The sequence below is a fragment of the Anguilla rostrata genome, chromosome 2 (genome assembly GCF_018555375.3).
Source record: "Anguilla rostrata isolate EN2019 chromosome 2, ASM1855537v3, whole genome shotgun sequence".
Classification (NCBI taxonomy): Eukaryota; Metazoa; Chordata; class Actinopteri; order Anguilliformes; family Anguillidae; genus Anguilla; species Anguilla rostrata.
In genome coordinates this window covers 70,250,925-70,261,962 of record NC_057934.1, presented here as the reverse complement: position 1 = coordinate 70,261,962, position 11,038 = coordinate 70,250,925, and the positions used below count along the sequence as shown (strand labels likewise).

The following is an 11,038-nucleotide window of genomic DNA, read 5'->3' as shown; positions in this document are numbered from 1 at the left end:
CAGACAGGCAGACAGACAGACAGACAGGCAGAAGGACAGACAGACAGGCAGACAGACAGACAAACAGGCGGATGGATAGACAGACAGACAGACAAACAGACGGGCAGACAGGCAGGCAGACAGACAGACAGCCAGACAGACAGACAGGCAGGCAGACAGACAGACAGACAGACAGACAGACAGACAGGCAGGCAGACAGGCAGGCAGACAGACAGACAGGCGGATGGACAGACAGACGGACAGACAGACAGACAGACAGACGGATGGACAGACAGACAGACAGACAGACGATCAGTGCAGACCTGCAGTATGGTACAGAGGCAAGCAGTTGTAGATGATGTCATCATGGCGCATGCGGAAGCCGTGGTGCCCAAACGCCACGATGCGATAGTACCTGCAGAGGGAGAGAAAGAGGTCACCATGGAAACTACCACAGAATTTACTGCACAGGTACTTATTGGCTAAAAGAGCCTGCCAAATAACGAAAATGTACATTTAAAAATTTGTACAGACTTACTGTATTGTAGCAGTTTCACAATGCAGACAGAGCACACTACATCCTATGTGCAGTGCAGACGAGCCTAACTACAGACTATGTGCAGTACAGACAGGCCTAACAACAGCCCATGTGCAGTACAGACGAGTCCAACTACATCCTTTGTGCAGTACAGACGAGCCCAACTACATCCTTTGTGCAGTACAGACAGGTCTAACTACAGCCCGTGTGCAGTACAGACTAGCCTAACTACAGCACCATGTGCAGTACAGACGAGCCCAACTACATCCTATGTGCAGTACAGACGAGCCCAACTACATCCTATGTGCAGTACAGACGAGCCCAACTACATCCTATGTGCAGTACAGACACTCACCGGCTGTGGACGACGATGGCAGCCTTGGGGAGTCCTGTGGTGCCGGAGGTGTAGATGTAGAACAGCCTGTCTGTGGTGAGGATAGAACATGTGATCATTTAGGAAGGGGTCAGACATCCCTCTGGAGCACACGGCCACATGCAGTAATACTGGGCAACACTCACAAACCCCCCCGCACCCCCAAACCGCAGCAGTGTCCCAGCCTACCCATTAAAGCCTGACCAGTACCAACAGCCACATTAGGGTAATTTAATATGACATTCACATTGTAATATTCACCCCGTAATATTCAAGCTCAATACTCCACAGACACAGTGGTCACGCAGTACAACGGTTAAGGAGCTGGAAATGCGCCACAGAGGCTGCAGGTTCGAATCCTTGGTGGTGCTTTGCCACTGCGTCGCTGAGCCAGGTGCTTTAGCTGCTCCCACAGACATGCAGCTGCATGAATGGAGTGTAATAGCAGTGTAATCTTACGTCACTCCGGAGATGTTTGGAAATAAAAAGAGAGTGAGGTACGGCACACATATTTCACGCGACATCAGGCAGTTACTGGAACACAATCCGTCTGGCTGGAATCCACAGACTCCCTCAGACTTGCAGCCACAGGTCCCAGGCAGGACGAGGCAAAGCTATAGCTAACATCTCAGCGGGGAAGGAGGGGGAGGGGGAGCGGGAGGAGGGTGTTTCGATGGAAGGGGTGCGGGGAATTTACGATACTGGTTAATGTTTCAATCACTTTGCAGTAGCTTTGCCCCCCCTCCCCCACCCCACCCGGGAAACGGTCTTGTGCATGCTTTTCATAAATTCATCTCATAACTCCCCAGTACTTGTTTTTCCCTTCATGTTTAAAACTACGAGCAGATAATGCTTTAGAATTATTATTATTATTTTACATATTTTTTTATCTTTAGTGGACAGGGCAGTGCAGAGAGACAGGAAGAACGAGGAGCGAGAGAAAATGGTCACACGGCGGGATTCGCACCGCCAACGCCACAGCTGGTAAGGAGCACGCGGAGAACACTCCACGGGACACGGCACAGGACGCACCGTGCTTCGGGAAACATTCGTGCGTGAGCTCCACGTAAGAGCGCGGAGAGGACGGGAATGATCACATCGCTCCGTTATTACCGTCTGTCACATTACAGGCGTTTAGTAGACGCTTTTACCCAGAGCGACTTGCACAGAATTTGCACAGCATTTTACATGGTATCCATTTATACAGCTGGATATATACTGAAGGTTAAGTAGATGGCTCGAGCATACAACTGCAGTGGCCTACCCAGGAATCGAACCCATGACCTTTCTGTTACAAGCCCGGTTCCGTACCCACTTGCCCACCGTGCCACACTGCCACCCAAAGTGGCACAGTGTAGCACATCGGATGTCATCTGATGTTTCACATGTTCCTTGCCATGCTTTGGCAACACAAAATACAACTCTTGTCATGCCAATAAGGCATTTTGAATTTTAGAAAGAGAGTAACAGAGAGAGAGAGAGAAAGAGAGATAAAACCCTACTGCTTTGCAGGGAGATTATAAGAGTATGAAAAGAATGAGAGAGACAAAGAGAGAGGGAGGGGGTAGAAAGAAAAGAAGGTAGAAAGAGAGAGTGAGGAAATTCAGGAGGGTGGGTGAGAGATAAAAGGAAAAAAGGAAGTGGGGGAAAGGTTGCATACCATTTTCAAGTGAGAGGGCAGTGCAACAGAGAGGGAGTAAAAGAAAGAGAGAGAGAGCGAAAGAGAGAGGGACTGAAAAAGAGGAACACAGTGCAGTGAAATAGAGAGGGAGAGAGAGAAACACAGTGCAGTGAGATAGAGAGGGAGTGAAAGGGAGCGAGACACGCAGTGCAGCGAAAGAGAGAGAGAGACAGGTCGGTGAAAGAGAGAGGGAATGAAAGAGAGAGAGACAGATCAGTGAATGGGAGAAGGAGTGAAAGAGAGAGAGAGAGAGAGACAGAGCAGTGAATGGGAGAGGGAGTGAAAGAGAGAGAGAGAGAGAGAGAGACAGAGCAGTGAAAGGGAGAGGGAGTGAGAGAGAGAGAGAGAGAGAGAAAGAGAGAGACAGAGCAGTGAAAGGGAGAGAGAGTGAAAGAGAGTGAGAGAGACAGAGCAGTGAATGAGAGAGGGAGTGAAAGAGAGAGAGAGAGAGAGAGAGAGACAGAGCAGTGAAAGGGAGAGGGAGTGAGAGAGAGAGAGAGAGAGAGAGAGAGACAGAGCAGTGAATGGGAGAGGGAGTGAAAGAGAGAGAGAGAGAGAGAGACAGAGCAGTGTGTTGAACTACAGGCTGGATTTACTGGTGCAGATGACCCTCTCTCTCTGGGCCCTGCAGCCTCTGTGCATGCCCAAATTCCCCAAACCTTCCCAACCATGAAAAACGTCCCATATCCCGGGGAGAGGAAGGGAGACGTGTGACTCTGGCAGCAAAATATTGAGTATTTCCACCTGCCACAGTCTGAGAGACAGTGAGTGACACCAAAGACGAAAACATATTTACTGATTATTTATTTGAGTTATTTTTTAGAAATCACTATTTTATTTCAGTTGAACTATAATTGTAATTTTATAAGTATTAACTATTGTTCACGTTTTACTGCTACTGTTTATGCAACTCATGCAACTTGTTTTGTGAGTTTCTTGTTTGCTTTGGCGATGCACGCTATGTGTATTGCATGCCAATAAAGCACAATGAATTGAACTGAATTAAAAGAGAGAGAGAGATTTATTATTTATTATACATATTTATATATGTATTTTGAACTGATTTATAATGCTTTGGCAATATGTACCTATGTATTTCCTGCCAATAAAGCAATTTGAATTTAAATTTGAGATTTATTATATTATTATATATAACATCATTATCATTATTACAATCATTACTATTGATTTTTTAAATGTATGCAATTTATCAAATCTAGCCTTCGATGTTTAAGTATTTCTCAGCGTTAGATGCATGCTTTTTTTAAATACTGAACGCTTCGGCTAAGCAAAATGTAGCGTCTTTTCATGCCGACGAAGCAAACGGACGATGAATCATTCAGACAGCGGCCAGCGTTTCCTGGGACAAACTCCGATCGGTCTGACGGTCTACGCGTGCCAAAGGTACGTTTGGGCATTTCGCAAAAGGGGAACACGCACCGCGCCGGTCAGGGTTCCTGTTGACCGAACGATCCGAAAAGTCTGGGACAACAGCTCGGCGGTCCTGTCGAGGCCGCGCCCCGCCCGTCCCCATTCGGGACGGCCCTCTGAGTCACCTCGCCGTGACCCCTACCGTGCGGCCAGAGCAGCATCCAAAAAAGTGACCGTGCCTACTATTGAGCATGCTGCATGCTACTTGGATACTGAACAGTAGGCGAGTGCGTTGAAGCGAACTGGACATGGCCCAGGGTTCTGTGTGACCTCTGATGGACACGGCCCAGGATTCTGTGTGACCTCTGAGCCTCTGAGGTCACTGTCTGGCTTCACGTCTGGCAGAGATGACTCGAGGCCGGTCAGCTGACCAATCACGCGCCTGCCGGCCAAGGTTGGGCAAGATTTTTGAGAGTTTGAACTTTACAGACACAGAACAGAGGGGAGCTGGGGAACATGGTGAGATGGTGACAGGTCAAGGCAATGTGACCTCTTCCACAATGTCAAGCTCAACCCCATTGACCACAATAACACACACACACACACACAGACACTCACAGACACACACACACACACACTTATAGACATACACGCACACACACACACATACACACACACGCTTATAGACACACACACACACACACACACACACACACACAGACACGCTTATAGACACACACACACACACACACACATACGCTTGTAGACACACACACACACACGCTTATAGACACACACACGCGCGCGCACACACATGCTCACCGTTGAATCCCTTAGTGACGTCGGAGGTGGGAGGGGCCAGGCGGGAGGCGGAGCTCAGCAGAGGGTCCAGGGGGCGGGCCTTTAGGGAAGCCAGGCGATCCAGATCCAGGTCCCCTGAGCAGAATCTGAGCATGGACCCGGGGAGAGAGCCACTCACTTCTGCCACAGCTGGGGGAGAGAGAGAGGGGGGGACACTGCTCAGCCAGGGTGGGCTTCGGCACTGCTTGGATAGGTGGCCTCCAGGGAAAAGCCGCTGCCGGAAGTGGTCTAGGTGGGCCAGTAGGGGGCAATCTTCCCTCCGGTTGAATTAAACCCCTGATGGCCACAGTGCAGTGACGGGGACACTGTGCCGTAGGAGATGCAGTCAAACCGAGGCGCTGACTCGCTGTGGTCATTAAAGATCCCATGACTCTCATCGCGAAGAGCAGGGGGGTTCCCCTGTGCCCTGGATAAATTCCAAACCTGGCACTCTCAACCTGCCTCCTAATGTACTAAGTTAGCTTTAAAAAAATAGTTCTCCCTCTCAGCTGATGTGTGGTGAGCGTTCTGATGAAAAATGGCTGCCGTGCATCACCCAGGTGGGTGCTACACATTGGAGGTGATGGAGGCAAGTTTACCCCCATCACTGTAAAGCACTAGGAGTGTGAGAAAAATAAATGCAAAGAACAAAACATAGAACACTCATCTCTCCTCATCGCACATACACTTTTCTCTGTCTAAAACACACACATTTTGTAGACATGCACACTGTCACAGAATCTTTTCTGATACACATACTCGGGAACACACACTATCGTGCGTGCTCACAGATACACGCACACACTCACACACACAGATACACCCACACACACACACATGCAAACACTCGCACAGATGCGCAGCATCACTTGGGTGGCTGAGTGGTTAAGGCATTGGACTTAGGATCCAATGGATGTATATCTGCATAGGTTCAAACCCCACCCCAGGTGTATGTTTGTTGTTTTAAAAGACCATTTACCTTAAGCAAAGAAGTCAATTTGCTTGAAACTTGATGACCTGGAATCTCACACACACAGTCAAAGGATAACATGCGTACAACTGAACAGGCACATTACCACTGCTTTTTGAAACTGGTCATACATTTTCAATGAGAAATTCACTTGTGTTGCAGTTCCAGGTAAAAACTTTAACACATTAGATTGTTCCCTCTAATAAGAACCATGCTCAGCGCAGTCTGTTTTGGAAGGTGACCAATGAAAAGTTTTATGAAGCGACAAAACTTACATACTATCTCTCACCCTAGCTTTTTAAACTGTTTCACACATTTGCTCTCTCTCTTTCTCCCTCTCTCTCTCTCACACACACACGCACGCAAAATCAGGCAAACACACACACATACACACATGCCCATACACACACACACACACACACACACAAACAGAATTGCAGAAAACTGACCTAATAAATCAGTGAAATGACGAAAGGAAGGCAGGCAGGAGTCACACAGCAGTGATGTAGTCCTTGCTGTGGGTGCCCTGCATTTTGGCCTGAAAGCCCCATTAAAAAATAACGACCACCACAGCCGTTTGGGCCCTGCTTTACAATCTAAATGGCCACGGCGCCCTCTGGTGGAGAAAAAATTGTTAGTCCCATCGCTGATTCTAGAAATAATTCCCTAGAGCAGGGGTGTCCAATTTTATTCCGAAAAAGCCTTGAATGGGTGCAGGTTTTCGTTTTATCCCAGCACTAAGACACCCAGTTCTACTTCACGAGGTCTTGAGTTATCACGGCCGCGGTCAGTTAATCAGTTAAATCAGGTGTGGCAGTGCCGGGCTAAAACAAAAAAATAAATAAAAATAATAATCGTCACCCACACCGGCCCTTTTCGGATAAAATCAGACACACCTCCTTGAGAGCATTTTCTTTTACTGCACATCAGGGAGGCGCGGTTTGGGTCAGGGCTCCGGCCGCCCCTGCACCCCCCTCACCCCACCGCTCCTCCCTCCCTCCACCCCAGACCTCCCCCCTCACCCCACCCCTCCTCACCATCAGCCAGCTCCGCTCCGAAGACGATCGCGCGCGAGCGGGAATCCTCCAGGCAGTGCACCAGCGAATCGCGGCGCAGGTTGAAGTTGATGAGCGCCGCCTCCACGCCCACCTTGGCCAGGCCCAGCCAGAGGGCCACCACCAGGGGGCGACTCTCCAGGTAGAGGGCCACCACGTCGCCCGCGGCCCAGCCCTGGCCCAGCGCCCAGTGGGCCACCGCGTTGGACAGTTGGTCCAGCTGGGAGAAGCTCCAGCTCTCCCCCGTGGCCTCGTACACCAGCGCCGGCTTGTCGGGGTGTAGCGCCACCGTCTGGGCGAAGATGGAAGGGATGGTGCTGCCGATGCGCAGGTGGCGCTGGATCTCCCACTTCACGCGCAGGAACACGCACAGACCACTAGGGGGCGGGGGAGAGTCAGACACGTGGCTTTCCGACATTATGCGCTGACAGAATACCTTTCACGCAATGTGGTCTTAAACGCAGGTTTGCTGAACGAACTGGGCAGCCTCAATGCAGTAGCTGTCGCACTAACTAAATCCTTTGCACTCACTGTAAATCATGAATGTAAATACAAATTAGAAGTGAAAGACCAGTGAATACTTGAACAGGTTCAGGCGCCCTACTCAAATGGTTCAAGACAAGTGAACTTTCAAATGTTACAGTGTCATCATAAGCTCTGTTGAAAGCTAAATGAACACTGAATATTTTACTGTGTAATATTTTACAAAAGCGAAGCAGCCTCCCGCCGTTGCTGAAATATCCCACAACCCCCCCATTCCACCTCTCCCCGCTCACTTGGCGTCTCTCCTGATGGTGCGAACCGCCACGTAAAAGTAGCGCCAGTACCCCGTCCCCAGGTACACCCCCACGCCGGCGGCCAGACTCCAGGACCAGGGTGCCCCAAAAAATCTGAGCAGGCCCAGGAACCCCAGAGAGACAGCGACATGCGCCACGCTTGGCATTCTGGGAAGAGAGAAAGAAACAGGTCAGGGAGGAAAAGAGCGGAAAAACGTCCTTGCTTTTAATTATTTTTTTTTTTTAGCTGAGCCTTTTCAATTCCGGAACGCCCAGCTGTACCCATCAGCACTTGTTGCCGCAGCCCCCCCGCTGCAGACTCAGGAGGGAGCAGACGAGCGAGCGTCCTCTTACGGAACACGTGATGTCAGCAGCCGCTTGCAGACACGCCGCAGGTCCGCTACCACGGGACAGACTGTGCTAGCAAAAGCCATGAGTCAGAGGAAGACACTTCCTCTACCAGCTCAACAGCGAGCTGCGAGCCCAAACGACCAGCGGGGGTCGCTAGCGAGCAACGCGGTGCTGTAATCGCGGTCAGCTGGAACCCGTCCCATGCCTGGCCGACACATCGCGCGGCACTGACTGTGGCTGCTAGGCAACGGCTGACACCGGCATGGGCCAAAGTGAGCCAAAGCTGGTACCAGTAACAGTCAGGTGACCGGGCTTGTGACATAAAGGCTGAAGGTTTGAATCCTGGGTTGCTTGACAACGGTAAAATAATATGCCCAAACGGCCGCGGGAGAATATTTCAATTGCTGGTGATTAAGTCGATAAAAATCAATAAATACTAAAGTAACCATATATAATCATTAGGCTATTGGTAACCCGTTGTATAAGTGGAATAAACCCCTCCGGCTGTCCCGGTTACTGGAAAATAATGTACTTCGGTGGTAGTATGGGGTTACAGAAGAAATCATAGGACAGAAGGACCGACGACGACGTCGCTTTTACATACGTCAGTGGACTAATTTGCCTAATCGTCGCGGGTCGCGGTGGAAACGGGGACAACAATGGGCTGAGAGAACCTTTTAGTCTTGAAAAGTAGCCTAGTTCCTGGGACTAAAAGTTCCGGGTACTTTGGGTGGAAACGCGGCTTTTGTGTGTGAGTTGGAGAGAGAGAGAGAGAGAGAGAGAGAGAGAGAGAGAGAGATACTAAAACAAGGAAGAACGTCGGTTTTTCCATCTTAATAGCCGACTTCGCACAACTGGTTTGTTACGATATAGACTACGATATGGACTATATATTTACTTGCACTGATTTCAGCTATGAGCGACTGCACGGAATTAAATACCAGATAAATAAATAGTACATCGTATGGGCAGCGCGGCACTGCGTGAAAAAAACCAGTTGTGCAGAGTCGGCTATTAAGGTGGAAAAACCGACGTTCTTCCTTGTTTATCTGGTATTCAATTCCGTGCAGTCGCTCATAGCTGAAACCAGTGCAAGTACAATTTTAAAATATCAGCCAACTGTAACAGCAGCTGCACGGAAGACTAATTACAGCCTACAGGTCAAACTCGAAAAGATGTCACAAATATCAGTTGTAACAAGGTAGCGAGATACTTACTCGTTCAAGCTTCCCGTGTTCCGAAATGACCCCAAAACTTCTTCCCGTCGCTCCGTAAAACACACTGTAGCCCAGGTCCTCCGGGGTCTGGCGCGTGTTCGCTCTCAGCGCACCTTACCCTGTTGTTTGCGCCGTGTAAAACTGGGTAACCTTAAAATTGATCCGCGTTATATTATTCCCCTGTGAACCAACAGAATGCAAAAACACTAATAGCAATTTAATTACTAAAACTCTAGAAAATGATATACAGAATGAGACACGAATCAAACTGGAAACGGCTCCATGAGAGCAATAAATACATAGCTATACGTACGAAACAAATAGGCTACATGAAAAAAATAGCTAATTTATTTTATTGCTAATTTATTTGTTTTTTAATTTGGGTGGCACAGTACAACGTCGCTTTGGAGTCAGTATTTTACATACCTCTCCGCTGCAAGTTCACTTGCCCCGCTCGCCCCTGCGTTGGTTCGTAGCACCGCCCACTACTTGCACGTCTTCCCTTAGCGCTGAGTGCGGCCAATCCAGCGCAACCATTGGATGTTTGGAACACTCGTCAAGTTCACCAACGACTCTATTCGCCAAACTCTTATGACGCAGAGTTATATGTGACTTTTTCTCGTGAACGGACGCCGATGTTTCGACAGCACTCGTGAGGCATACTTTCGTAATACATAGGGGTATTGGTGGCAGGGGTCACGTTGTGATGGCTAATGAACGTGTCAATTACGGCTTTCGTTTAAAGACCGAATTGTCAATTATGTCAATTCGTTTGTGACTTTTAAATTATTTGCGACTTTTTTGAGGCTACTTTGCCCGCACATCAAATCAGTAGAAGATCCGAGGTGAACACCTGTTGAACATACCGTGTTTCACGTGGTTTTGTTCTGGTCTAGTTTTTTTTATTTTTTATTTTTTTCTGGCATACCAGCACAACTTGACCACACATGCAGCCATACGTATGCACGCACACACACTCGCAGGACAGAACGTGCTGCTACACACACATGCACACACACACACACACAAACACAGAACTGGAGTTCTGAGTGCTGGGAGGTAACGACAGCCCGAAGCGTCGGACGATGTGGTTTGATGCGGCTTTGATGGGATCTGATGCGGTTTAGTGTGGTCTTGGAGTGCTCACTTTAAGGTTTGCATCAGTTGCCATGGAGACGGATTGTTGGAGAAGGGGTGTTGTGTTTCTGGTGGGGGGTGAGAGTGCTGCAGAGAACACTGGCCCCCATTGAGCCCCCAGTGTCAGGTGAAAGGTGCAGTCAGAAGGAAGCCATTGTCCCCCCGCCATCCAACAAAAAAAAAACACCGCCCCCCACCCCCCCAAGCTTTCTAAAACTGAAAAGGAGGATGGACAGAAAGAGGGGACAATGGAGAGATTGACACCGGGGACGATGGAGGATGGAGAGTAAGAAAAAAAGAGGTGGAGAGAGAGGAGAAGAGGAGGGGAAAAAGAGGCTCCACTGTGAGGAAGGACACGGGCGAAGCTCAGAGGAGGAAGAGCACGAGGAGAAAAAAACGGCAAATCGTCACATCGAACCCTCAACCAGACACCAACGGGACGTGAGCCTGTGGCACCAGTGCACCCTCAAAAGAACCGCGGCTGCAGGCCTTTCTCTCCTGTCCCTGTCTGTTTTAAAAATTAAAAAATTAAAAATAAAAAAATAAATTCTTGTATAATATTTTTTTTTTTGGTTAAACATGTAACAACTGCTGTTCTTGCCCATTCGTTTTTTTATTAATTTTTTTTATTTTTTATTTTTTTTATTAAATATGTTCTGGAGCAACATGCAGCACCCGACACAGGAAATAATATGTTTGGAAAATACACGGGGGGAAAAAACAGTTAAAATATGGCAAAGAAGGGTTTTT

The 11,038-nt window shown here is 48.7% G+C and overlaps 1 protein-coding gene, 1 long non-coding RNA gene and 1 other non-coding gene across 6 annotated transcripts in view; 2 read left to right on the top strand and 1 right to left on the bottom strand.

Annotated features, from left to right (window-relative positions):
• Positions 1-9,660, bottom strand: part of LOC135249302 (long-chain fatty acid transport protein 1-like) — a 17,415-nt gene extending 7,755 nt beyond the window's left edge. For 3 of the 4 annotated variants that reach the window (XR_010328641.1, XM_064324813.1, XM_064324815.1), the window contains exons 1-6: positions 9,152-9,611; positions 7,584-7,751; positions 6,790-7,184; positions 4,765-4,932; positions 873-942; positions 303-394 (exon numbers count right to left, since the gene is read on the bottom strand). Coding sequence is in view for 3 of the 4 variants with exons in the window: in XM_064324813.1 (XP_064180883.1) it covers positions 303-394; positions 873-942; positions 4,765-4,932; positions 6,790-7,184; positions 7,584-7,750 (892 nt within the window). In the remaining variant the exon portion in view is untranslated. Of the gene's footprint in view, positions 1-302; positions 395-872; positions 943-4,764; positions 4,933-6,789; positions 7,185-7,583; positions 7,752-9,151 lie in introns of all 4 variants that reach the window. The other variant, XM_064324814.1, reaches the window with a different exon arrangement.
• LOC135249363 (uncharacterized) overlaps positions 1-11,038 on the top strand; it is a 167,339-nt gene that overhangs the window by 1,978 nt on the left and 154,323 nt on the right. The gene's annotated exons all lie outside the window — the stretch shown is intronic.
• On the top strand, positions 5,650-5,732 carry trnal-uag (transfer RNA leucine (anticodon UAG)). Its single transcript has one exon. It is a non-coding gene; the product is annotated as a tRNA-Leu (tRNA).